Source organism: Littorina saxatilis, linkage group LG3 (genome assembly GCF_037325665.1).
Source record: "Littorina saxatilis isolate snail1 linkage group LG3, US_GU_Lsax_2.0, whole genome shotgun sequence".
Classification (NCBI taxonomy): domain Eukaryota; kingdom Metazoa; phylum Mollusca; class Gastropoda; order Littorinimorpha; family Littorinidae; genus Littorina; species Littorina saxatilis.
The window spans coordinates 47,852,777-47,879,943 of record NC_090247.1 but is presented as its reverse complement, the minus strand read 5'-3'; the positions used below and the strand labels follow the sequence as shown (position 1 = coordinate 47,879,943).

The following is a 27,167-nucleotide window of genomic DNA, read 5'->3' as shown; positions in this document are numbered from 1 at the left end:
GCTGCTCCACCCTGGGGGGTCCTCAATGGGCGAGCGCCATTTCCATCTGTGCTGGTTGATTGTGTCATCATTTGCGTAAGTGCGTGTACCCGTGGTTTGTTAGAATGCGCCGTGCGGCCCGGGTCCTCCGTCTTCAGCATTCGGGGTTTTCTGTCGGGGTTACCTCACCCTTAGCTCATGGCCCGTACGTCCTACCCTGAGAGCACAGGGGGGAGGATTTTCCGGGATCCCACCCGGAGCCAGTTTGGTCCGCGGCCGCAAGCGGCTGATCTCCATATCTGAAGACCGTTCCCCTATCCGCCACCCGGGGACGCGCTGGGTTGGGGGTGGTCGCCCCACTGAAAATCCCACACTGGGTTAAGAACGATCAGCCTGTCCCAGGGGACTCGAACTCGAAACCGCCGGCTTTGGAGGGGAACATCTTACCACCCTGCCATTAGGCACACGATATACAGGCGTGAAAATTAAGACTTGAACTGCCAACATAACTTCCACGTGCCCGGGTGTCAAATCATTCGAGCATTTGTTGACTCGTCGGTTTTCCCGTTCGTATTTGTGTTTTGTGCGTTTCGTTCTTGATTTCATCATTACGTGTAGTCGCGGTGTTGCCTATAGCCCGTATAGGGCAATTGTGACATTTTCACCAAAGCCGATGTTACTAACAAACAAGTCGCGTAAGGCGAAAATACAACATTTAGTCAAGCTGTCGAACTCACAGAATGAAACTGAACGCAATGCAATTTTTCAGCAAGACAGTATAGGGCCTACTCGTAGCATCGTCAGTCCACCGCTCGTGGCAAAGGCAGTGAAATTGACAAGAAGAGCGGGGTAGTAGTTGCGCTGAGAAGGATAGCACGCTTTTCCGTACCTCTCTTCGTTTTAACTTTCTGAGCGTGTTTTTAATCCAAACATATCATATCTATATGTTTTTGGAATCAGAAACCGACAAGGAATAAGATGAAAGTGTTTATAAGTTGATTTCGAAAATTTAATTTTGATCATGATTTTTATATTTTTAATTTTCAGAGCTTGTTTTTACTCCAAATATAACATATTTAGATGTTTTTGGAATCAGAAAATGATGAAGAATAAGATGAACGTAAATTTGGATCGTTTAAATTTTTATTTATTTTTTTACAATTTTCAGATTTTTAATGACCAAAGTCATTAATTAATTTTTAAGCCACCAAGCTGAAATGCAATACCGAAGTCCGGCCTTCGTCGAAGATTGCTTGGCCAAAATGCCAATCAATTTGATTGAAAAATGAGGCCTAGGGTGTGACAGTGCCGCCTCAACTTTTACAAAAAGCCGGATATGACGTCATGAAAGGTATTTATCGAAAAAAAGAAAAAAACGTCCGGGGATATCATTCCCAGGAACTCTCATGTAAAATGTCATAAACATCGGTCCAGTAGTTTGGTCTGAATCGCTCTACACACACACACAGACAGACTAGACAGTGACAGACACACACACACACACAGACACACACACACACACACACACACACACACACACACACACACACACACACACCACGACCCTCGTCTCGATTCCCCCTCTATGTTAAAACATTTAGTCAAAACTTGACTAAATGTAAAAAATGAATGGGTAATTCTGGGGATATAATTATGCAACTTTTTTCATTACTCGATTCATTTCATCACCCAAAACGTTTGGAATGTATAAAATGAATAAAATACAAGACTATATACGAGTTCAGAAAAAAATATTGCCGTACGGAAGGGGACGAACCCGGGAACCCAAAAGTTAGGGACTTCACTGAACCGGGCGCTTTACCAAATGATCTATTGTGCCGCCCTGTTTGCGAGGGAGTTCTTGGGCCGCGTGGGCGATCAGTATTGACTCCATTCGTATTTGTGTACTGTTATCTTTATCTCACTGTTCGAGGCAAGTTAAGTTGATAACTGACGCTATGCTCCCGCCGTTTACTTCGTCTAAGTTTGGAAAGCAATATCAAGTAGCGATAATTTCAAGCGTGACCGACATATGATATGGCTACGAAATGCATGATCAATCGCCGAAAGGCCCTGATGTCATTGCATGAAAGGATTTCCCTACCCAAAATCCTCTATTCTCGATGACATACAATGAATTTTGTTCGGGAGGACGACGATCTATGGACGTATAAAGGAAAGCAAGCGGTTAAAAACGGGCGTCGATAGAGCCAATGAACAGTGGTGTTAACTTGTAGTATTTCATTCACTTGTGCTCTGGTTCATTGAGAATTTCAAACGGTATTGAACAAGTTCAACTTTCCGAAGCCTAGAAAACCCTCCCGCAGGTGACTTTTTCCATGCCTGTTATGCCTCAGCGGGAAGCCAGATGAAAGTCAAGTCTGATGCGAGCGAACAATATTCTTTTTGGAACTCGTGCCTTCTCTTTATTTCGCCCAGAAGAGCATGCATGGATGATTCTGATTTCTGAGCCAGTCTTCAAGGGAGTGCAAGAGCTTAGTTCGAACGGACAATTTTCAAGGCGAAATTCTCTCCCCTGTTAGTTTTAGGGAGCATTCAGAGTTTACAATACGCAAATGTTGTTTAATGTGTTTTCTATTCATTCTTTAGCTTTCTGTGAATCAGCTATGAAAATATAAGTATTACCATATTATACATGAATTAAAAGTCATTTCAAGTACTCTGTTTGATATGTGTGAATGTCTAATACATTTTAGCACTGCGAATATTCTAATAAAGACTCCTTCAACAATGGCGCGATTTCCAAGTCTTCGCTCCACACTTCAGAAGTACTCTGAGTAAGAAACTGTGTGATCGTTGATTGACCGATTATTATCACTTTGATTTCACATTCATAAGCTTTATTTTTTTTATAGATTAGTTCAAACTGTCAGTTCTCTTACTGGAGGTCTATTAAATGTTCAATACAATTCGAGGTTTTTGCTCCTAAAGTGCTGACGAGCAGACGACATCGTAAGTAACATTAGTCTGCAACAGTGCAAGAGCCCGTGTTTCAAAATTCAAGACAGAATTAAGTTGAGGTAATCTTGAACTTTAGCGTGTTAAATTCATAGCTCAGAATCCAGTGGCATTCTTTACTTAATTTTGATTCAAGTCCCTGTAAACAAGCCAAAGAACATTTGTCGTGAAATTAATTGACGGATTGAGCTCCAAACTTAAGCATAATTCAGAGGTACACAATAACGTGCTATTGCAGATACAGCGAGTCGCATTAAAATCACAAACGGACGACTAAATTGTGGAAAAAAGGAAAGTGGGTCATACAGGTTCACGATGGCTTAGGGGTAAAATTAACCAAGAAATCTGGTGTGTGGTTTACGCAGGGGTGTCAACAGAAAGAAGCAAATTGCGTCGGCATTGCTGGCCAAATGTGAACATAAAACACAATTTCCAAGTCCTGATACAACTGCCTTTTTGACAGTATAAATTGGGTCTGAACCTTGCAGTAATAATTGTATGACAAAGTAAACCATAACGCAAAAATGCTAGCACGTTTAACAGGAACAGTCCAGTTTAAACAAATGTTAATGTAATGAGAAGACCAAATAACATTCTCTACAATTTTCGATTAATACTTGACTGCTGGAACAAAGAAATCTTAATGATCAATAAAAAAAAAATGCCGCAACGCTTTCTTTACTGTGGTTGGTGTGACTGAATTTCGCACAAGTTTTGGGAGCCCTGATGTCTCATGCAGTCAATTTCAAACTGAGAATAGGGAAAATGAGATACAGTTATTTTCTTTAATTGTGCAAGTAGATAAAATAGTCTTCTTCCATAACAAATCAACATGTATACAAAAAACATATGTTGTTAATTTTCCATTTCCTGAAACTGTGAAAGCAAAAAACTAATGTTCAATAATTATTGGACAAGCTGTATACACATGTATATACACCCTTGGCTGCCTCTCCATTCCAGTCTCTTGAAGTTGAAATACATTGTCAAAACTTCACTGAATGTACAACAACAACAACAACAACAACAACAACAACAACAACAACAACAACAACAACAACCATATGCACAATCTCCAGTTGTCAGGTGTGATAAAGATAGAGAACAATAAACTGAAAAAATAACCTGAAAATAATAAAGTTGAACATTGTTCTTAAACAGGTACTGTAAAAGTTGAACAACTGTTTTTTTCAATCGCTGATGATGATGCTCAATCTTTTTAAGTGATTATGATGTCACCATTGGCAATGTAACATGTCAAACATATTTTCTTCTGCTTCAGAAGATCATGGATGATGCTTCTTGAATGTATCTCACATTCTCCTCAAGTGTGCTGACTGGCTGTTCAAACTGTGAAAGAACATCATGACAAATTATCTGGAAACAATTCAAGCATATTTACAGTCATCCTATAGTGTACAAGTTCCGGCTGACTGGTTGGATGCATGCATCGAATGGATACGGCAGGAAAATGGGGTTTGTGACTGTGTGTGTGTCAGTGTGACTGTGTGTGTGTGACTGTGTGTGTGTGACTGTGTGTGTGTGTGATTGTGTGTGGTGTGGTGTGTGCATGTGTGTGTGTTTGTGCAGTTTCCTCTTTATTCAAACACATCATTAAACAGAACACTCACTGCCAATTCCCTAATGCCAACTTCTTGCAAATGAAGTATGGACAATAAACGAAATAAATTAAAAAAAAGACTGTTAAATGGTACTACATATATCACTAAAATTGGAGAGGCTGAACAAATGTAATGAATGATTTGATTGATACACACATTTCTTTTCTTTTCAATGAACCCAGGGCCAGATGTCAGTGTCACAGCTTCAGCCAATGGTGTTTGAGCAATGGCTGATGTCAGACCTGAAGGAGCTGGGAGGGACGTGTCTACCCGCCGATCTTCCCATGCAGCTGTCCACACAGGTCTATGGGCCATTGGCATTGCAGGTTAATTTTGTTCTGCTTTTCTTTATTGGTTCATTTTCATTTCGTTAGCTTGTGTTTTACTCCATCACTCTTTATATGTGTAAGCAGATTTAGTTTACTCCATCCTGATGCCATCATATTCATAAACTGGCAGTGAACTCGTAATAGCGTTCATGATGGTTGAGATGTGTGTCCGCGGTAGGGTGGATATTCTAGTACAGTAATTTAATTCGAAAAAAACTCATCAGGGTTAAATGATTATTTGTTACTATTAGGAAGAATTGAATACTGTAAGCTTTTTGTGTGCAGGTGGAGAGTATGGTGGACGTGGGTTTTCCAATGTACGGACAACTGCAAAAGGTCAAGGGCACCTTGAATGGCAACACAGACGTATCTGCTGACAAGCCGCTGCAGCCAGCAGTGAGTGTCACCTTTCACATAGATTTCAGATCTCAGTTTGTACACAGAGTTCACTGTGTGACCAGGGGAAGAAAGATGCAAACAGCGACCGTAGAGTTTACATTGCTTAATTCTCTACTTTCTATCTGACAACTCAAGGCAGAAAATAAATAATAAACAGGCGGTCGTGGGTCGCCTCACGTCCTCAGCTGGCAGGCATTAGCATACAACAGGCCCGGAGAATTTGATAAAACTGATGAAATACAACACAATAAACAAAATGTCGTCAATCATCAAAGATGGCACGATAGAAAGTGGACAGTGCCAGAGACGAAGTACCGGACTCTGCAGCTAAGACAACTGGGCGATAAAAGCAGTACGCTGACCACAAGCTTAACACACAACTTAAGTTACTTAGAAAAACCTGCCTAATGAACAATTTCATAATTCAAAATGCAATTTGCCTAAAGAAGAGCCTACAAGATTATAATGTAAATAATGGTCAGCTAAAAATTCTCATGCGGATTCAAAAGTGATATCTAATGATCTATGCATGGCTGGACCACTGAGATTGGGTTATTAGGTCAACCTCTAAAGAGGTCAGTCTAGGTGAGTCAGGGGAGCTAATCTACTAGCATTTATATTACACAGTGACAGCAAGGGAGGGTAGCAGACCACATAAAAAGAAATGTGCAGAGAAAAAAGTAGTGAACAATTGCTAAGTTCCACTTTGTCTGTTCACAACAGTATTGATGATTCTCATATTTATGAATGATGTCAGTTAGAGGCACAACCAAACAATCATACTATGCCAACAAAAACAACCGTACAGCAGCAGCAATGACAACAATAAGAACTACCAGTTTAACAACAAAGAAGCACTTCTTTTCAAGTTATTCCAATGCGTGGCAGGGATGTTGCTACAAATTCATACCTATAGGACAAATGTCCTGAGTTCTTCAGCATCAATAGGACATTTGACCGCTTTCAGAAAGTGTAATAGGACATTATGAATTTGCGCCAAACAGCTTATAACACATTCCATGGAATTGTTCCAAAGTCATGCGCCCACACACACACACACACACACACACACACACACACACACCCACACACCCACGCGCGCGCTGTAGAACACACACATAATATAGTAAATACATCAACACAGTGTGCGTATAAATTATAATGTTGTATTTGTTTAGTTTCAAAGAAACCACAAACAATTCGCGTAAGGCGAAATTACTACATTTAGTCAAGCTGTGGAACTCACAGAATGAAATTGAACCTCGTCCGCCGCTAGTGCAAAAGGCAGTGAAAGTGACGAGCCTGTTTGGCGCGGTAGCGGTTGCGCTGTGCTTCATAGCATGCTTTACTGTACCTCTCTTCGTTTTAACTTTCTGAGCGTGTTTTTAATCCAAACATATCATATCTATATGTTTTGGGAATCAGGAACCGACAAGGAATAAGATGAAAGTGTTTTTAAATTGATTTCGAAAATTTAATTTTGATCATAATTTTTAATTTTTTTAATTTTCAGAGCTTGTTTTTAATCCAAATATAACATATTTATATGTTTTTGGAATCTGAAAATGATGATGAATCAGATGAACGTAAATTTGGATCGTTTTATAAAAAAATTATGTTTTTTACAATTTTTAGATTTTTAATGACCAAAGTCATTAATTAATTTTTAAGCCACCAAGCTGAAATGCAATACCGAAGTCCGGCCAAAATTTCAATCAATTTGATTGAAAAATGAGGGTGTGACAGTGCCGCCTCAACTTTTACAAAAAGCCGGATATGACGTCATCAAAGACATTTATCGAAAAAATGAAAAAAAACGTCCGGGGATATCATACCCAGGAACTCTCATGTCAAATTTCATAAAGATCGGTCCAGTAGTTTAGTCTGAATTGCTCTACACACACACACACATACACACATACACACATACACCATGACCCTCGTCTCGATTCCCCCTCTATGTTAAAACATTTAGTCAAAACTTGACTAAATATAAAAAGAAACCAACATGAACAACTTCAGAGCTCTTACTTTGATTACAAACTGCATGATTTGGATAAAAGTTGAATAACAAAATGATCGGTTTGATCTAATGCTGATCTTTTGCAGGCTTTAGGTTTTTTTTCAGCGGCATAATTCAGTGCTTCGTCTCGTATCGAAAACAAAAGCAGACGACAAATTTAGTCAGTTGGAGTTGTCTCCCGTACTCCTGTAGCATGCACTGATCTAAAAATAATCCACTATTTTTAGATCAGTGCGCTGCACCGAGACGGTTATACCCAAACGGCGCATACCGCAAACGGCTCGGGAATTCCCGACAAAAGAAAAGATCCGCACGCGGCACTGGCAACTTCAGTGTCAGCTGAACACAAGAGCGTTCGGTCTTTTAGAAGATTTGTATCTTGAAATGAAAATTAACGAATATCGCGCTGTCCGAAGGAATGGAGTACATATCGGACAATGACCACGCTCAGGCTAAAACGATAGGACATCTGACCGACATGCGGCAATGTGAATCGGACATTTGGGGATTTTCATCGTTATATGTCCGATGTCCGACGCCTAACGACATCCCTGGCGTGGTTTGTTTTAGCTGAGCTCGTTGAGAAGGCTTAAAGTTAAACAGAAATAACTGAAGTTGTGCAAAAAAATGTAAGCTGTTAGCTGCAGTAATTTATTTTAATCTCAGTTGTTCATTCCGTTCAATAGTTGATCAATTCATTAACAAATAACTATATGTGCTGCACTGTTTACATGTGAAACACCAAAGCACTTCTCCTAATTCTTAGATGTGATACAGACAAAATAAAAAAGAAAAGGATTCAGATGAAGGCAGACAAATGTGGTTACTTTGAGTGGTGCTATAATCAGATTACTCTTGATGTCTATGTAATTTGTGGTGTGATTTCTTGTACACAGTGGGAACCCAAAGCCAGTCGCATGATGTTGCTGAAGATGACAGACGGCCAGACTGAAGTGCAAGGAATGGAGTACCGCCCTATTCCATCCATCACCGCCAACCTTCAGCCTGGCTTTAAGGTCACTCCACGCAACTTTAGCAGTCAATTCTGTTTTGAGCTTTCTTCCTTGATTGCTGTTGTTTGAATCATTTTGAGGATCAGAAACGCTGTTGAGAAAGAGTGATTGATTGATCTTTAATACATGAGGGTAGAGGTAGAGGTTTTAAGCCTAGTCTTACAACCTGTCCTTACTGCATCTAAAACATAAACACCAATATGATAATACTTCAGTTATACAGTTATTATATACATGTACAAATAATCGAACAGATGTACAGACAGACAAGCAAACGAACAAATTAGCAAACAAAAAAATATAATATTAAATGTGAATGGTAAATTATGTGTAGAGAACAGCCACTACAATACACCACTTCAATCAACCACCCCTTCTTATCTACCAGGCCTTTTGAATTCCTAGGACCTTTATTTTATTGTGTGAGTGTGCGTATACACTTGCACATCAATTTAGGAAACAGACAGCGCAGAAGTTGAAATAAAAGAAGGTATCTGACAGATTCTGTGAAAAAAGGTACAGTTTTGTAAGGTAGATCGAGCTGCTGTCCAAGTTATAGACTGCTCAGGCTAATCTGCGCACAAATTGCAGACATGTTACATTGTTGAGTGCACTTCACCCCCTGTCTTTATTTTTCCAATTGCCCATACCAAAAGTCCACACTCCCCTCTCGGGCCTCAAAAGAATGATCAAACATAAGAAAATGAAATAAGGAGAAAAAAGAAAAGTCTCAGTGTTTATTGTAAAAGTGATGAATGTTGCTATCCATTGTCCAGGTGGTTGTGCAGGGTGCGGTGAAGTGTCGGCGCGGTGTGTTGATGCTGACGGCAGACAACCTGCAGGTGCTGGGCGGGGAGGTGGACTCCCTGGTGGAGGCCAACACGCCTGTGGCCGTGCTGCAACGTGCCATGTAAGTTGCAACCCTCAGCACAGCCACCACAATGCTAAAAAGCTCGACATTTAAACTTTCCCAGTGACTAGTAGTATTAACTCAGCAGAAGTCATCACGCTCCTCCACCATGCCACCACCAGAATTTGTATTAGTCCTGATCAAATCATTTTTATGCAAGGAACTTAACAAAAGTAGACACAACAAGTCGCATGAAGCAAAATTAATACATTTAGTCGATCTGTCGAACTTGACTTAATGTACAAATGGAGGCAAAAGTTTGAAAATAAATCCTTGAAATGTGACTGAAAAGAACAATACATTCTTTGATAATCCTTCAAAGTTTCATCATTTGGATTTGGCAAAAATAATTGGGCAGATTTCTGTGTGAACAAGTGGCCAGGAGGTTCCAGGCCATTTGTAAAAGTGTTCAGTTACAATCGGTGAACAGACTGGCTTTTTCAGTCCCCCTGCTGATTCCTACCATGATTTGTTTCCACATACACAGCATGACAGTGGCAGCTTGGCATTTACTGCATGACCTGTTATTTGCCCCTTATTTGGTACTTCCACAGCAGGGAGACTTTTGTTACATTGTGAAACAAACGGGCAACACTGTATGTTCTCTATTTGGAGGTTACCTGTAATCAGAAGGAGTCTTGCATTTCCCAAAGTACTGTATTTCTGTAGCAGCGTATTTACAACAGTCAAAGACAAAAACCAAACATAAGGAGGCTACTGGAAAGAGACGTATCAAACCGACACAACGATACCAAGACTACCAGACCAAGAACATTGTGACCAAACTGGCAAGAAACAACAGCCTGAGTTATGTTCCAACAATCACTCAAACCGCCCAGTATGAGTTCTCCTTCTTCCCAAGAACAATAGCTGACTGGAACAACCTGGAAGAAGAGACTGTCAAGAAAACATCGGTTGACAGTTTTCGTACTGCCTTATTAGAAGGCAGTACGAACCCAAATTAGTGCTCTCCCCAGTTCCGCCGGTACTAAGCCAAAGTTTGGATTCTGCCGGCGTTACAGATACAGATACAGAATGTTAACAAAAATGTACTTACATATTGATTTGTTTTTCATCTTTGGTTTTATTCACACCCTTCCACAATTACTTCCAACAGGGAGGCCAGTGCAACAAGCAATGGGCAGAACGCCAGACAGGAATTCTCCGGTCGCTTCATCAACCAACAGGACTTTAAGCAGGGTAGCTGTGGAGGTGGGAAGGAGAAAGTGAAAACGACAATGTCATCGTGGCACAAGCCAGCACCCTACGGAATGCAGCCGGGAACTTCAAACACAGCTGGACACGGTTTTGGTGGTTGTGCTCAGGCAGAAACTAAGCAGACTGCCATGGATGATGAGGTTTGCTATTTGAATGCTAGACCTATTAAGTAATCATTAGATATTTTTGGGGCTTTAACACCTTAACAAAAAAGAATAATTTTCCGTACTTTTCAACCCAAATTTTCAGCTTATCGGCTGTGTATATCTAATATGCGACAAAATAACAACTTTGTTTCAAAAATGGTGGTGCGGCTAATGACTTGTTTTGTTATGTAGGCCGTTAGTGTATAATGATCTATTCACATCACTTTAAAAAACATGTAGAAAAATGGAACACTGCTGATAGCAATCAACAGAAGTTGCAGTTGACTGCAGTGCCTCCTTTGATCCTTACAGTTCCCTGTTTACTAAGGCACCTGTGAGTACTTGTATTGAATTGCACTTTGTTGACCAGCTGCATGTGGCCCCTGAGTTTGCAATTTCCTTCAATAGATGGGTTCCGGGAATAAATCTGTCAGGATTTTTAAGCGGTGTGGTAGAGTGAGAGTCCCTTTTACTGAGTCAAGCTTTTTAAAACGAGGTGGAGCAAGTACTATGCTGCCGATTGGCTTTAACCTGTCATCTTGACGAATAACTCACTCGGTGTGCACTCGATGTGATTTTGAAAATGTGCACATTGGAGCCAAGCTTCGCCACTGATTGCTTGCTGATCACTGACAGTGTTCGCTAAGCACTGTGATTTCCTATAAACACACACGACCTCAAGCGATCAAAACACATTGTGAGCGATCACTATGGGCCAGCAATCATTGCCGCAAATAATCGTGAATTCCGATGAGCATATTTTTGAGAAAAAAAGGGTATAATCTTTTCCGCATAACATACACATCAGAGTTAGCTATTCTTCCTGATCACAGGTTAAAACCGATCTGCAGAGTGGTACTTGCTATGCCTTGTTTTGAAAAGCTTGACTCAGTAAAAGGGGCTCTTAATTACTCTACCGTACCGCTTAAAAATCCTGACAGAGTTATTTCCTAACATCATCTATTTGAGGTGTGTTAAATAGAAATTAACTCATTTCATTTGTTCCAGTGCTGATTTGTACTTAATGCAGAGTATTATATTATGTCTTTGAGAATACCAAAACGATTTTTTCTGGAATTTTGCAGTGGGAGGAGGACTTAGACTATGGAGGAATTCTGAACACTTTTGATGAGCCAATGGAAGAAGAGCCAGATGTGAAAACAGACATCAAAGCCAGCAGTTCATCTACAACAATGCAGTCAGTATCGTCATCCACTGTGCAGAGGGACCACAAGCCCTCTTTGCCTCTCGTTAAACTTGAGCAAAGAGACAAACCATTTAAAAATCTCACCGCAACAGGAAACAATAATGCAAGAATGTCTCCACGCGTGGGGTCAGTGAAACAGATTGGTGTAACTGACGACAACATGTGGGGTGATGATGATGATTTTGAATTTGCACATACAGAGAATGAGCTCATGTCTCCGGTGATACCTGTGCAAGGTGGCTTTGATGAGGATCACCACGGGGGTAACATTTCAAATTCTGCTGTTCTGCATGCCGATCAGCTTGGTGTTTTAACGCCATGTGCTGTTATGCAGCCAGAGTCCAAAGTGAAAGCTGGACAAGATTATAAACATTCATTGTTTTCTGCAGACATGAAGCCTGTCTCGAAAACACCTCTTTTTACCAAAAACTTGCCACAAAACTCAGCGAAGCTCACCATCTCACAGGATTCATCCACAAACCCTTTAGCAGAGACCAACCCACCCCCAGCAAAGCAGCGCAAACTGACCTCAATGCTGACCACCAGAAAGAAAGAGACAAACGCTGTGAAAACTGGCACATGTTCACAGAGTGTCCAGGATGATGTTGTCGATCTGACTGAGGGGGGCACGTTTTCTCCTAATGCTTCTGGTGACAATGGAAGTGTGAAGGGGAAACAAGAACTGTGCAGCATAAAACGGGAAAACGTGGAACACTACAGACCCAAAACAGGCAGCACAGTAGAACCAGAAGAGACAGCAGAACTTTGCAGCAAAGTACAGGAAAAGATCAGCACAGGCTTGGCTGTGTGTAGATCTTTGGAGAACTTGCCTTCAAAAGTAAAGACTGAAAAACTACAGGATGTTGGAATGATAGAACAGAGTAAAGAGATGAGTTCTCCCCGGGCTGTAATAGGTGTTCAGGGTGCTGATGTTCCCAAAGCAGTGATAACACCTTTTACTGAACGAGGTTGGTTTACATTTCTTGCATATTAAAGTACTATACTGTTCAAAAAAAGAAACGCATAGTTGCTACTTGCCAAATTTGTTTTATTTTTCGAAAAAATTAACAGAAAATCCAATATTTAGATTATTTGTTTGAAATTTGGTATGGACACAGTTGAATGCACACACAGTTCATTTGCATCTTCAAATCAATCAGTCAATCAATACGATTGGGTGCCGAGGCTGTCAAGTCAGTAGGGGGTGTGACTGCCTTGAGCAGAACAACTGCCCGGCACCTTCTGGGCATGGACTGGATCAGATGCCGGATATCTTGCTGTGGGATGGTGTCCCACTCCTCCTGAAGTGCCTGCAATCGATCGCGGTGATTTGCCGGCGCTTCTTCTCGCCTGCGCACACGTCTGTCCAATTCATCCCAGAGGTGTTCTATCGGGTTCATGTCTGGCGACATGGATGGCCAGGGAAGCACCTGGACATGGTGGTCGGTGAGGAAGTGGGTGGTGAGTCGTGCTGTGTGCGGGCGAGCGTTGTCCTGCTGGAATATGGCATCCTGGTCAGCCAGAAGAGGAAGGGCGTGTGGGCGCAGAATTTCCTCCACGTATCGCTGGGCAGTTATGCGCCCTTGGACGTGCACCAGGGTGCTCCTTCCAGCGGTATTGATCGCCCCCCACACCATGACGCCTCCACCACCATGAACGGGTGCCTCATCCACACAGTTGGGCGCGTAACGTTCGTTTACTCTCCGGTAGACCCTCCTCCGACCATCATGTCGCTGGAGCAGGAAGTAGGACTCGTCGCTGAACCACACGTGTCTCCAGTGATTCCGGACGGTCCAGCGAAGGTGCTGGTTGCCCCACTGCACTCGGTTCTGGCGATGGCGGCGGGTGAGGACAGCTCCTCTGTGAGGTCTGCGAGCTCTCAAACCAGCTTCATGCAGGCGGTTCCGCACGGTCTGGTCCGATAATCGGTGTGGCCCGGGGAGAGCCTGGACAGAAGATGAGGCCGACAGGAAACGATTCCGGAGGTGGCGGAGCCGTATGAAGCGGTCGTGAGCAGCAGTTGTCGCCCTTGGTCTTCCCGCTCGTGGCAAGTCAGCAACGGAGCCAGTGGCTTGAAACCTGACCCACAGTCTACTGATGGTGCTCTGGGACACGTGGAAGTGCCCGGCGAATGCACTTTGACTTTGGCCTGCTTGTAAACGACCCAATGCAATTTGGCGGTCTTCTCTGCTCAATCGGGCCATCTTTCGTCGCTGAATTGTCGTCTGATTTCTTTGTGGCGAACAATCCGCTTTTATGGGTTTTGGAAGACATGGTGAGAGCTCAATATTCCCCGAGTTTCACGAGATTACACTGAAGCATGACGAGTGGTCATGCCAAATGAGCAATTTTGACATTGTAGCCACTGATAACGCATGCGTCACGTGCAGAGCTCACTTGTGGCAATGGACGAAAGGTCGACGACCAGATAAACATTTTCTGCAGTTTGGTGGATATCCTTGTAGCCATATAACTAAATTAACCAAATATTACAAGCTATGCGTTTCTTTTTTTGAACAGTATAAATCAAAACAAGTCGCGTAAGGCGAAAATACAATATTTAGTCAAGTAGCTGTCGAACTCACAGAATGAAACTGAACGCAATGCAACGCAGCAAGACCGTATACTCGTGGTCCACCGTTCACGGCATAGGCAGTGAAATTGACAAGAAGAGCGGGGTAGTGGTTACGCTATGCTGCATAGCACGCTTTTCTGTACCTCTCTTCGTTTTAACTTTCTGAGCGTGTTTTTAATCCAAACATATCATATCTATATGTTTTTGGAATCAGGAACCGACAAGGAATAAGATGAAAGTGTTTTTAAATTGATTTCGAAAAAAAAAATTTGATAATAATTTTTATATATTTAATTTTCAGAGCTTGTTTTTAATCCGAATATAACATATTTATATGTTTTTGGAATCAGCAAATGATGGAAAATAAGATAAACGTAAATTTGGATCGTTTTATAAATTTTTATTTTTGTTTACAATTTTCAGATTTTTAATGACCAAAGTCATTAATTAATTTTTAAGCCACCAAGCTGAAATGCAATACCGAAGTCCGGGCTTCGTCGAAGAGTACTTGACCAAAATTTCAACCAATTTGGTTGAAAAATGAGGGCGTGACAGTGCCGCCTCAACTTTCACGAAAAGCCGGATATGACGTCATCAAAGACATTTATCAAAAAAATGAAAAAAACGTATGGGGATTTCATACCCAGGAACTCTCATGTCAAATTTCATAAAGATCGGTCCAGTAGTTTAGTCTGAATCGCTCTACACACACACACACACACACACACACACACACACACATACACACGCACATACACCACGACCCTCGTTTCGATTCCCCCTCGATGTTAAAATATTTAGTCAAAACTTGACTAAATATAAAAAGGAAGGAAATTATGTTTACTGTAACCTTGGCTGAGCCTGTTTTGGGCTGTAATTCTAACATTTGTTTCAGTGTTTGGAAAGTATGACTATGATGAGTATGAGGTAGCACGTGCTGGGAGGGTATGGGGGAGGGGGAACTTAGGTGTAGAGAAAGGTTAAAAGTTTACCCTACTGATCTTTTTTTTTTATATTTAGTCAAGTTTTGACTAAATATTTTAACATCGAGGGGGAATCGAAACGAGGGTCGTGGTGTATGTGCGTCTGTCTGTCTGTCTGTGTGTGTGTGTGTGTAGAGCGATTCAGACTAAACTACTGGACCGATCTTTATGAAATTTGACATGAGAGTTCCTGGGTATGAAATCCCCGAACGTTTTTTTCATTTTTTTGATAAATGTCTTTGATGACGTCATATCCGGCTTTTCGTGAAAGTTGAGGCGGCACTGTCACGCCCTCATTTTTCAACCAAATTGGTTGAAATTTTGGTCAAGTAATCTTCGACGAAGCCCGGACTTCGGTATTGCATTTCAGCTTGGTGGCTTAAAAATTAATAAATGACTTTGGTCATTAAAAATCGGAAAATTGTAAAAAAAAATAAAAATTTATAAAACGATCCAAATTTACGTTTATCTTATTCTCCATTATTTGCTGATTCCAAAAACATATAAATATGTTATGTTCGGATTAAAAACAAGCTCTGAAAATTAAATATATAAAAATTATTATCAAATTTATTTTTTCGAAATCAATTTAAAAACACTTTCATCTTATTCCTTGTCGGTTCCTGATTCCAAAAATATATAGATATGATATGTTTGGATTAAAAACACGCTCAGAAAGTTAAAACGAAGAGAGGTACAGAAAAGCGTGCTATCCTTCTCAGCGCAACGAATACCCCGCTCTTCTTGTCAATTCCACGGGCACTGCCTTTGCCACGGGCGGTGGAGTGACGATGCTACGAGTATACGGTCTTGCTGCGTTGCGTTGCGTTCAGTTTCATTCTGTGAGTTCGACAGCTACTTGACTAAATATTGTATTTTCGCCTTACGCGACTTGTTTTATAGGTATGCTGAAGTAAAAGTGGACAGGATGTAGCTGAGTCGGTAACGCCCTTTCTTTATAACCAGTTTGTCGCTATCGGCGCAGGTTCGAACACAGGTCTCATTGAGGAAATTATTTCTAAGTCAACTTTGTGCACACTCTTTCAGAAGTCCGAAAACCCCCATTTGCACTCATGCGCACGATGAAAATGCCAAGTTCACTGCGAAAGTATAAGGGCTTGGAAAGCAGAAATGCAGGCATGCAGGAAAACAAATTAGGTAGTGCCATCCTATCACTGCACACTATCCCTAGGGATATCAGCCCCACTTTCTTTGAGGAAAATCCCCTAGGACAATAAGTATACCAAATAAATATGATTTTGCTTTCACCTTTCACATGTGTGAATTATTCAGTTCTTGTTGCCTGTTTTTGTTGATGCTGTAGAGGGGATAGAGAAATTAGTTTTTGCTTTCTTCTCTCAGAACACCACCAACAAATAAAGCGGGTAAATGACAAACTCATTCATATGGAAAAGTTTGCGCTTTCATCACTTAATTGAGATGTGCTCTTGACAAAAACTTATATTCTCAATCATGTAGTGTTAGATCTGTATATATATATATACCACTTAAGTGTTAACATTCGCAGAGCTGTTTTGTCTAACAGGACAGCTTCCTTCAACCCCCACTGCTCATCAGAGTCTGGAGGATGTACAGAGCTGGCTGCAGACCAGCACGGAAGGCCACAGCACCTTCACAATCAAGGTGTGTATATATCTGTTGATGCATACGTCAATTCACTTATCATGTGCATGTATAAGGCTGTGATATTCATTCACACACTTACACATTGTCATTCATTTTATTTTCCACAATGATGAGATCACATGAGAATGGAGGCAAGAACATTGTGGTTGACAAAATTACAATTACACAAAGTTTCACTTACCGAGGTACGCCCGTCCTCACTTTGCACTCAACATCCAAGTAAAACATACACACACACACCATCCAGATCGATACGACATTGAATGATATGACCACTCACTGATTATTAGTAATCAAATGCCTGCATTGTTGTCATTCAGGGTTACATGACTACACTGACTGACAGGCTGCGCAGTGGCAAAGGGGATTGCTGGAGTTTGTCGTGTCGTATCACAGATGGCACAGCCACCATTGACGTTGCCATACATGACTCTGTAAGAAAATGCTTTTTTCTCTTTTCTGAGACTGCTTGCTGCTGAACTGCTTTTCATGCATGCATGTTGACTCTTAGAGCCTGTTTTGGGCTGTAATTCTAAAATCTGTTTCATTGTTTGGAAAGTATGACTTTGACGAGTATGAGGTAGCATGTGCTGGGAGGGTATGGGGGAGGGGGAACTTAGGTGTAGAGAAAGGTTAAAATGTTGCCCTACTGATCTGTTTTTCTGAGATATGCTCAGTCGTAGCTGAGTCGGTAGCGCCCTTTCTTTATAACCAGTTTGTCGCTATCGGCGCAGGTTCGAACACAGGTCTCATTGAGGTCAACTCAGCTGTAACTCTTTCTGACTTTTGGGGGGTTTATTTGGGTAGGACTGGGTGGTCTTGCCCAAGTTACAACAACACCCATGGGAAAATGTATTGTATATATCATATGGAATTGGTAACAAGAGATTTTCACGGGTCCGCCTAAACTACGCGCCAGCACGCGCCAGCACGCGCCAGCACGCGCTACCTTGAACCATAGCACTTATATACTTTATTTTTATATTTCTAGTTAGTTCATCGTCCATTCTCACATAATACAAAATTTCAAACTTCAATGATGACAAATACGGAAATTATGACGAGTTTAAGGAGAGCTAATGCACTACTCTCAAATCCGACGATTGTCGGACATGGAGCCACGGCCTTAGGATAGCTCTCCTATAACGCGTCTTAGCTATCGTAAATTTTATCACTGAAGTTTGAAATTTTGTATAATGTAAGAACTGACGATGGAATGACTAGAAACATACAGATAAATTATATAACAGCTATGAATCTCAGTAGCGTCCACTTAAAATTGGTAGTGCGCAGTTTTAGTCACTGCCGGATTTTGTCGGATTTGAGAGTAGCGCATTAGCTCGCCTAAAACCCGTCATAACTACTGAAATGTTCAACACTCAAGCTTGAAATTTTGTATTATGTAAGAATGGACAATGAACTATATAGACTATAAAAATAAATTATGTAAGTGTTATGGATCACTGGGTAGCGTCTACTTCAAAGTTGTAGCACGCTGTTTAGTCAATCATAGAGAAATCGTCGGATTTGAGAGTAGTGCATTAGCTCTCCTTAAACTCGTCATAACTTCCGTATTTTTCATCATTGAAGTTTGAAATTTTGTATTATGTGAGAATGGACGATGAACTAACTAGAAATATAAAAATAAAGTATATAAGTGCTATGGTGCAAGGTAGCGCGTGCTGGCGCGTGCTAGCGCGTGCTGGCGCGTAGTTTAGTCGGACCGGATTTTCACCAAGTTTCTAAATGCTGAAAACTTTTAGTTATATTAATTTCATGAATTGTTTTTGCAGTGTTTGCAGTTACGATTCATAAAATTAAAAATGGCGCAAACAGGCTTTGGTCTTTAAGCCAAGACAAAAATTCAATGTTTACAATTCCTGGCCCAACCTATTTTTTACCTACAAAGCGTTAACTTTTTTTTTTTATTAAACCCTAAACCCTTTAAAAAAAATCGATTGTATTTGATTCGAGTGTCAATCTGCAAAATTAATTCCACAAATAATTCCTACTCCATACAGAGAGCGGTCAGGCTATTGATTTTTACATTTAGTCAAGTTTTGACTAAATGTTTTAACATAGAGGGGGAATCGAGACGAGGGTCGTGGTGTGTGTGTGTGTGTGTGTGTGCGTGTGTGTGTGTGTGTAGAGCGTTTCAGACTAAACTACTGGGCTGATCTTTATGAAATTTGACATGAGAGTTCCTGGGTGTGATATCCCCGGACGTTTTTTTCATTTTTTCGATAAATACCTTTGATGACGTCATATCCGGCTTTTTGTAAAAGTTGAGGCGGCACTGTCACATCCTCATTTTTCAATTAAATTGATTGAAATTTTGGCAAAGCAATCTTCGATGAAGGCCGGGGTTTGGTATTGCATTTCAGCTTGGTGGCTTAAAAACTAATGAGTGAGTTTGGTCATTAAAAATCGGAAACTTGTAATTAAAATAATTTTTTTATTAAACGATCCAAAAACAATTTCATCTTATTCTTCGTCATTTTCTGATTCCAAAAACATATACATATGTTATATTTGGATTAAAAACAAGCTCTGAAAATTAAAAATATAAAAATTATGATCAAAATTAAATTTCCGAAATCGTTTTAAAAACTATTTCATCTTATTCCTTGTCGGTTCCTGATTCCAAAAACATATAGATATGATATGTTTGGATTAAAAACACGCTCAGAAAGTTAAAACGAAGAGAGGTACAGTAAAGCGTGCTATGAAGCACAGCGCAATCGCTACCGCGCCAAACAGGCTCGTCACTTTCACTGCCTTTTGCACAAGCGGCGGACTACGTTCAGTTTCATTCTGTGAGTTCCACAGCTTGACTAAATGTAGTAATTTCGCCTTACGCGACTTGTTTGTATATGAGACAGTGACAAAAGGTCAGGTGTCATGTCTACTGTCCCGAATGACACACGATTGCTGACATTTCACCATTGCCAAAAGAATAAACAAATAAGAAATAGGTAGAAAATGAATGTGAAAACTGACTTTGATTGTTGATCAGTATTTTCTATACCACTAACAAATAATCTACTTACACATAGCTGTTTGGCAAATGTATGTTGCATGGGACACACTGACATGAAAGTGGAAGATGTTTTTCCCTCTAGAGAAACTGCATATCAAGTTACACTTTTTGTGCTCTTCCATTCCAGTTGGCAATCAATTGTTAACGCATGTTATTAGAAAAAATAGAACGAAAACAGATTAGATAGAATGAAAAATGTACTGGTGATGTCATTTGGGACATACTGACATGAAAACGGCACCTTTTGTCATTGTCTCATGTGTTAAAGTGGACGGATGCTCTTACCAGCTGTAAAATCTTGGACAAGTCTGGAGGGTGGCAAGATGGCATGCATTGGAAAGGTGATAACTTTAAATGTATCGATTGAACATTGGATTTTCTTCTTTGAGCCATGTGATGTCAGAGTCCGACTAAAACTGATATCTATGTGGCTGACCGAGACTACAAAATAGTGCATGTTTGTGTGCGTCCAGTCGTAAAAAGTAAATGGAGTTCCAACTAAAATGGATCGATACATAAATGTTATTTATATTGTGACAAAAGTATGACATTTGACACAGATCTCCACAGTCATTGTTCACCTAGACTGTCTCGATCTGTGTAAAATGTCATATTTTGGTCAAAAATACAAATAACATAAAATGTTTGTGTTTTCTTTGCAGGTGCTGTCCCATCTGATAGGTTTCTCTGCCAAAGACAGCTTAGCTCTACGACAACAAGCACGAGAGGATCCCAAGATGAAGCAATTTTTGACAGATGTGAGTCCTTTAGATACAGTGGAACTCGCCCTTCAAAGACCTCCCCAAAATCTGGGAAAATCAAGTATTTAGAGGGAAGGGAATCCTAAATGGAGGTACATATTCGGAAGTTATGTTCACAAAATCTTAAAAAGCATGGTTTGAAAAATGGGGAGGTGTTAAATTGGGGGACCCTAAAATCCCTTTTGACTCGTATCAAACATGTATTCTTATGGCTCACATTTAGTGACTTTTGTGGATTGGACTTGCAGACTTTGAATTTGATGAGATGTGAATGCTTCAAGGAAGTCATTGCTGGGGTGAAACATTGATGTCAATAACATCAAGTCCATCTGAAATACATCTTTGACTACTTAAGAATTGCTTGAAAAAAAAAATGTTATGCCATTGTGAACTTAACAAATTTTTGTAATCCAGCATGAGTTAATAATTATGTTCTTGGCCCCAATTTTCTCAATGTATCTCCTGACAGCAGCCCCCGCTTTGCCACAGAAGGTGAAGTAGCACATTGTGATGCTTTTGCTTGACTGGTTCACAACCAGCCAAAGATAAAATGTAAGACTTTTTTTTTATTTTTTATAACCGCACACTAAGAGATTCTGCTCAAAGCTGTTTGACAATATGTATGTCTTTTTTCTGTTTTCCACAGGGCCTGCAGAAGTGTCAGAAGGCGCTGATTGAATTCTCTGGACTGATGGACTTGCTCATGACAGCAGGGAACCCCAAGCCACTCATTGTCAACATGATTCAACTGGAGAAAAAGAAACGTTGAACAGAGTGTCTGTGCAAGATGGATTTGAATGGAAGGTCAAGCAAAATAGACCTATTTAATCAATCAATCAATCAATGAGTCTTATATCGCGCATATTCCGTGGGTACAGTTCTAGGCGCTCTGCAGTGATGCCGTGTGAGATGAAATTTTATACGGCCAGTAGATTGCAGCCATTTCGGCGCATATTTACCTTTCACGGCCTATTATTCCAAGTCACACGGGTATAGGTAGACAATTATTAACTGTGCCTAAGCAATTTTGCCAGGAAAGACCCTTTTGTCAATCGTGGGATCTTTAACGTGCACACCCAATGTAGTGTACACGGGGGGAGGTTCGGACACCGAAGAGAGTCTGCACACAAAGTTGATTCTGTGAAATAAATTTCCGCCGAACCTGGGATCGAACTCACGCTGACAGCGGCCAACTGAATACAAATCCAGCGCGCTACCAACTGAGCTATATCCCCGCCATTTATGACACTGTGAAGTGAAATCTTTTTCTGTGTTACAGCATGCTCAAATTAAAAGACGAATATTTTTAAATCAAACAGCTTACACAGATAGTGTTAATTTATAAAACTGTAAAATGCAAGAGCATGCTATGTAAATAGATTTTTATTATCTTTTTTTCGTCACTAGATCAGACCTGTTTACCCTTACGATTTTGGCGTAATTTATTACGATTTTCTGCAAAAAAATACGCCATTCCGCTATCCGTGTCAAGACTACGATTTTCATAAATGATAAAAATGTAAAAAAATAAACAAATAAACAAAAATTATAAAAATTTTTTTATTAATTCACATGTTTGGCATTGTTTTTTTCAATGGCAAAATGGGGTGAAAAAGCACAGGACTGACCAGAGATCATGTCTGTCTGATGAGATGCTGGAGAGCCTTGTAGTGGTGAAGTCTCGCCCTCACTCATTCGGCAAGCGCAAGTACAGTAGAGAAGCGCTGAAAAAGGCCTACTACGAGCAAAAGAAAAAGAATCAGTGATGCATGTACTTTGGATGTGATCTTCTTTGAAATTATGATGACTACAAAAACTGACTGATGTGTTTTGTTTGTGAATGATGGATATATGTGCATGATTGCGTTTCGCAGACACAGTTGTCATGTGCGTTGTAATTGGCGACGAATGCTGGATGATTACTATTTTTGTGCCAGGATTACTATTTTTGGGGCTGGGCATTACTCCAAAACACTTATGGGGGTAAACAGGTCTGCTAGATTCTCCTGTTGAAATTGCTTTGATAATAAAAAAAAAGATTGTCATCTATATAATGTCAGATGTTAACAAGCCTACATGGTGAATACTACGTATAATTTACATAGGAAACAAACATAAAAGAAATTTAGATATTGTGCTGTGAACTATGAGTTGTTTTTTATGGTTTGTTTTCTGTTTCTTATTGTTTCTTTTTGTCCCTATTGTTTACAGCTTAAATAATGTTGCTTCAAATATAATGATGTTTGTCTTTTTTAAATGGCAGAACTTTCCTTACGTGATACTGTTTTTGTGAACTTTGTCAATTGTTGGAATAAAGTTTGACCTTAATTGACAGTCTTTACAAAGTATCGGCATGTTCACTTGGTAATGTGCACACGCCTTACAAAAACGTGTAACGTACATGCATGCATGATCAATGTCCCACAGAACTTGTCTGAACGTTACATTACATTTAGATAAGATTTGACTAAATGTTTAACATAGACGGGGAATCGAGACGAAGGTTCTGGTGTATGTGTGTGTGTGTGTGTGTGTGTTTAAGTAAGTGTAAAGACTGGCGCTGTGGCGGGTGGGTAAGACGTCGGCCTCTTGATCGGAAGGTCGAGGGTTCTAATCCTGGCCGCGGCCGCCTGGTGGGTTAAGTGTGGAGATTTTTCCGATCTCCCAGGTCAACTTATGTGCACACGTGTTAGTGGCTTATCCCCCTTCGTGTGTACACGCAAGCACAAGACCAAGTGCGCACAGAAAAGATCCTGTAATCCATGTTGGAGTTCGGTGGGTTAATTATGGAAACACGAAAATACCCAGCATGCTTCCTCCGAAAGCGGCGTATGGCTGCCTAAATGGCGGGGCAAAAACCGGTCATACACGTAAAATTCCACTCGTGCAAAAACACAAGTGTACGAGGGAGTTTCAGCCCACGAACGCAGAAGAAGAACCACTGGACCGATCTTCATAAAACTTTACATGAGAGTTCCTGAGTATGGTTTCCCCAAGACATTTTTTTCATTTTTTGGATATATGTCTTTGAAGACATCATATCCATCTTTTTTGTGAAACCTCATTGCATTTCAGCTTGGAGGTTTAAGTATAAATTAATGAGTTTGGTCATCTAAAATCTGAAAACTTTAATTAAAAGTAAATTTTTAGAAATTGATTTAATCATGTTTTCTTATTCTTTAGTATTTCTTGATTCCAAAAACATAGATATGTTATAATTGGATTAAAAACATGCTTATAAGATTAAAAATATGAAAATTCTAATTTAAATTAAAAAAAATTGCAAATCGAATTAAAAATAATCTTGTCTTATTCTTGATCATTTCCTGATTCTGAAAACATATAGATATGTTGTTTGGATTAAAAACAAGCTCAGAAAGTTAAGAAGATTAGAGAAAAGCGAGCTTTCCTGTGAAGCGCTTTAAATCTGCTGCGCTATACTTAAAGCTATATGCGAGCAGGCCATACGCTATACACTGGCTTGTCAGTTTCTGCACGGTTTTTGTGAAAGTGGTAAGAGCTTTTATGGCTCAAGGCCTCGGGAAAATGGAGTGAGTTAATTTCATTCTGTGAGTTAAACGGGTTGATTTATTATAATTTCACTAAAAGATATATTGTCTAAGCCGCCATTTCGAAAAGTTTTCTAACGATTTGGACCTTAAAAAGTTTAAGGGACATTCACTGTAGTGTAATACAATACAATACAATACAATACAATAACTTTATTAATCTCTAAAAGAGAAATTACATTGCTGAGCGTTTGTGTCCGTAATATTAACATACATAAAACATTCAAAATAAACATTTGTACTTTGTCCTGAGAAAATATAGCACATTGGTTATCACGTAAGAAAGTATATTAAAAATAAATTAACATGCATTCACCATCAACAATGCACAAAAGAAAGTCAGCACCTTGCCGGTTATCACATATTGTCTAAGATTAAGAGAGTAGAATGCAAAACAAAATCAACAATACTGAAACAATACAGAACACTGACCCCGTGCATCAGAGCGACAACACCAGCATCTACCGCCCCACCTGAGAATTGAAGATGTGAATTGCAGATGGAATGAACGAATTTCTGTAGCGTGTGGATCTTGCGGTTGGTTGTCTGAATCTGTTGCTCCTGTCTGTCCGTCTACTGTCAAATTCCGGTCTGAGTGGGTGCGAGTCGTCAGCCAAAATCTTCTGTACCTTGTCAGTCAGTCGTCGTTCATGTGTTGATGTGAAATTGTCCTGCTTCCTCCCAACCACCCCACTTGCTTTCCTGATGAATTTATCTAATCTATCCCTGTCTTGCTTGTTGATGTTGCCACCCCAACACACGGAGCCAAAGTACAACACACTAAGCAAAGTACAACACACTATTGCACGTTGAAGTGTAAAACATCTGAAGGATTTCTTGTCTGATGTTAAAAGACCTGAGTTTTCTCAAAAAGTACAGGCGAGAGTGGAGTTTCTTCACAAGGGCATCAGAGTTTGGTTTCCATGTCAACTTATTGTCTATAATCACCCCCAAATACTTATACTGCTCTACCTTCTCTACGACCTCCCCCTTGATCACTATCTCCCTGTGTACATGTTCCCCCCTCCTGTTGTCCATTATCATTTCCTTTGTCTTCCCCACATTAAGCTCTAAATAGTTGTTTTCACACCACCCCACAAACCTATCTACCTCCTGCCTGTAGTCAGAGTCGTCGTCAACAGTCAGCAGTCCGGTCAGTCCAGTGTCGTCAGCAAACTTGGTTATGGGGCAGGAGTCACTAGAACTTCTGAAATCTGCTGTGTAGAGAGAAAAAAGAAAAGGTGAGAGTACTGTGCCTTGTGGTGCCCCTGTGTTTGTGCAGATTGTGTCTGAAACTGATTGCCCCCCCACCCTAACATACTGTGGCCTGTTTGTCAGGTAGTCCATAACCCAGAGGATGGTGGCTGCTGGGACATTCATGCTAAAAAGCTTCTCCGCCATTAAATGAGGCTGTATAGTATTAAAAGCGCTGGAAAAATCAAAGAACATCAATATAATTTATAAACACCTGCAATGATTTGCTCAAAACGGCTCTGAAACTATGCCGAATAATTAAATGAATTTCAAATGTAAAGTCTAGCTTACGCATGCAAATTCTGTGCCATACAGCGCAAAAACGCTTAGCACAACAGAAACAGTCTCAATGTCAGTTGGAGAATTTCAAGGTCTGCAATGACTACCAAACACAGCACATGATTCAGATTTGAAAAATATAACGCTCTGAAAACTTAACACTAATTCTAAGCAGGGGCGGAGCAGTTAAGCCAGAGGGGGGGGGGGGGGGGGGGGGTTATAACTTGTGGGGTACGTGGGCAAGGCCCCCCCAGAAGCTGAAGAGTTTTAGCTATTTTATGAACATTTTATGGCTTATCCTTGATTTTAAACATGATCAACTGGTGTCAGCAGCCACTCGACCAATTTTCCTTGTTTTTATGAGGACAGTAAACATTTTGAGTCTTTGAGTCTTTGAGTCTCATTATTTCTTTTCAAGTTAGTATTATTTTTTTGGTTTTTTTTTGACAGCCGGGGGGGGGGGGGGGGTTCCGGAATCCCTGTAACCCCCCCTTAATCCGCCCCTGCTAAGACCTTCCTCAAGTGTATTGTCATCTATTCAACTCCCAAAATTTACTCTGTATCTCACGGCTCAATTTCAGATCTGTATCTCTAGGAATAGTGCATGAAATACTTTACTCAGGGTCGAAAATTATGACTCTCAAAGAATGTCCCAACGAGGATTGCAGTCTGAGATGCCCACTCAAAACACAGCCGTTTTCAATTTGAGTAACTCGGCGCTCAAACGTTTATTTTAAGGTATTCCTGGTGTGTCGCGTCACATAATTTCAACTCCCAACCTGAACTGTATAGCTCTTGGGGCGATTTGAGACAGTTTTCTTGTTAGAAATAATTTCTTTGACGCGACTTGTGTTTAGTTATTTTATTGGGTTTTTTGTGTGCTGTTCAGAGCATTGCTCTTAATAACTTAATATGAATCTAATCCCTCCTCGCACCGATCTCCCCTTTGTGTGTTCAAGCAAGCACAAGAAAGATCCTGTAAGCCATAGAGTTCGGTTGGTTATAGAAACACAAAAATACCAAGCATACATCCCCCCGAAAGCCGCGCATGGCATGTTAAAAACGATCACACACGTAAAATCCCTCTTGTGCAAAAACCCACGAGTGTACGAGGGAGTTTTAGCCCATGAACGAAGAAGAAAATGTTTTGGTCCTGGGGCAGGCAGTGAGGCCACTACACAGGCTGAAAAGTTACTGCTGCAGAGAAGTCTGTTCTTTGTTATGTTTAGGCCTA

General features: G+C 40.4%; 1 protein-coding gene across 1 annotated transcript; it reads left to right on the top strand.

Annotated features, from left to right (window-relative positions):
- The first annotated feature begins 1,701 nt into the window (after nucleotides 1-1,701).
- On the top strand, nucleotides 1,702-22,651 carry LOC138962506 (recQ-mediated genome instability protein 1-like). The gene is made up of 12 exons (XM_070334344.1): nucleotides 1,702-2,777; nucleotides 4,241-4,434; nucleotides 4,763-4,906; nucleotides 5,195-5,305; nucleotides 8,228-8,347; nucleotides 9,121-9,254; nucleotides 10,372-10,612; nucleotides 11,704-12,793; nucleotides 16,930-17,027; nucleotides 17,351-17,464; nucleotides 20,733-20,828; nucleotides 21,478-22,651. Exons 2-12 carry the CDS (start codon nucleotides 4,324-4,326, stop codon nucleotides 21,598-21,600), a joined length of 2,382 nt encoding a protein of 793 aa, XP_070190445.1. The 5' UTR covers nucleotides 1,702-2,777; nucleotides 4,241-4,323; the 3' UTR covers nucleotides 21,601-22,651.
- Nucleotides 22,652-27,167: the final 4,516 nt, after the last annotated feature.

What these genes read in the sequence shown, in the direction of transcription:
- LOC138962506 (XM_070334344.1), top strand. Translation starts at nt 4,324, where the DNA reads ATGACAAATTATCTGGAAACAATTCAAGCATATTTACAGTCATCCTAT. An exon ending in ACAGCACCTTCACAATCAAG is followed by an intron (nt 17,028 to 17,350) that starts GTGTGTATATAT and finishes GTTGTCATTCAG; the next exon opens with GGTTACATGACTACACTGAC. An exon ending in ACGTTGCCATACATGACTCT is followed by an intron (nt 17,465 to 20,732) that starts GTAAGAAAATGC and finishes TTTTCTTTGCAG; the next exon opens with GTGCTGTCCCATCTGATAGG.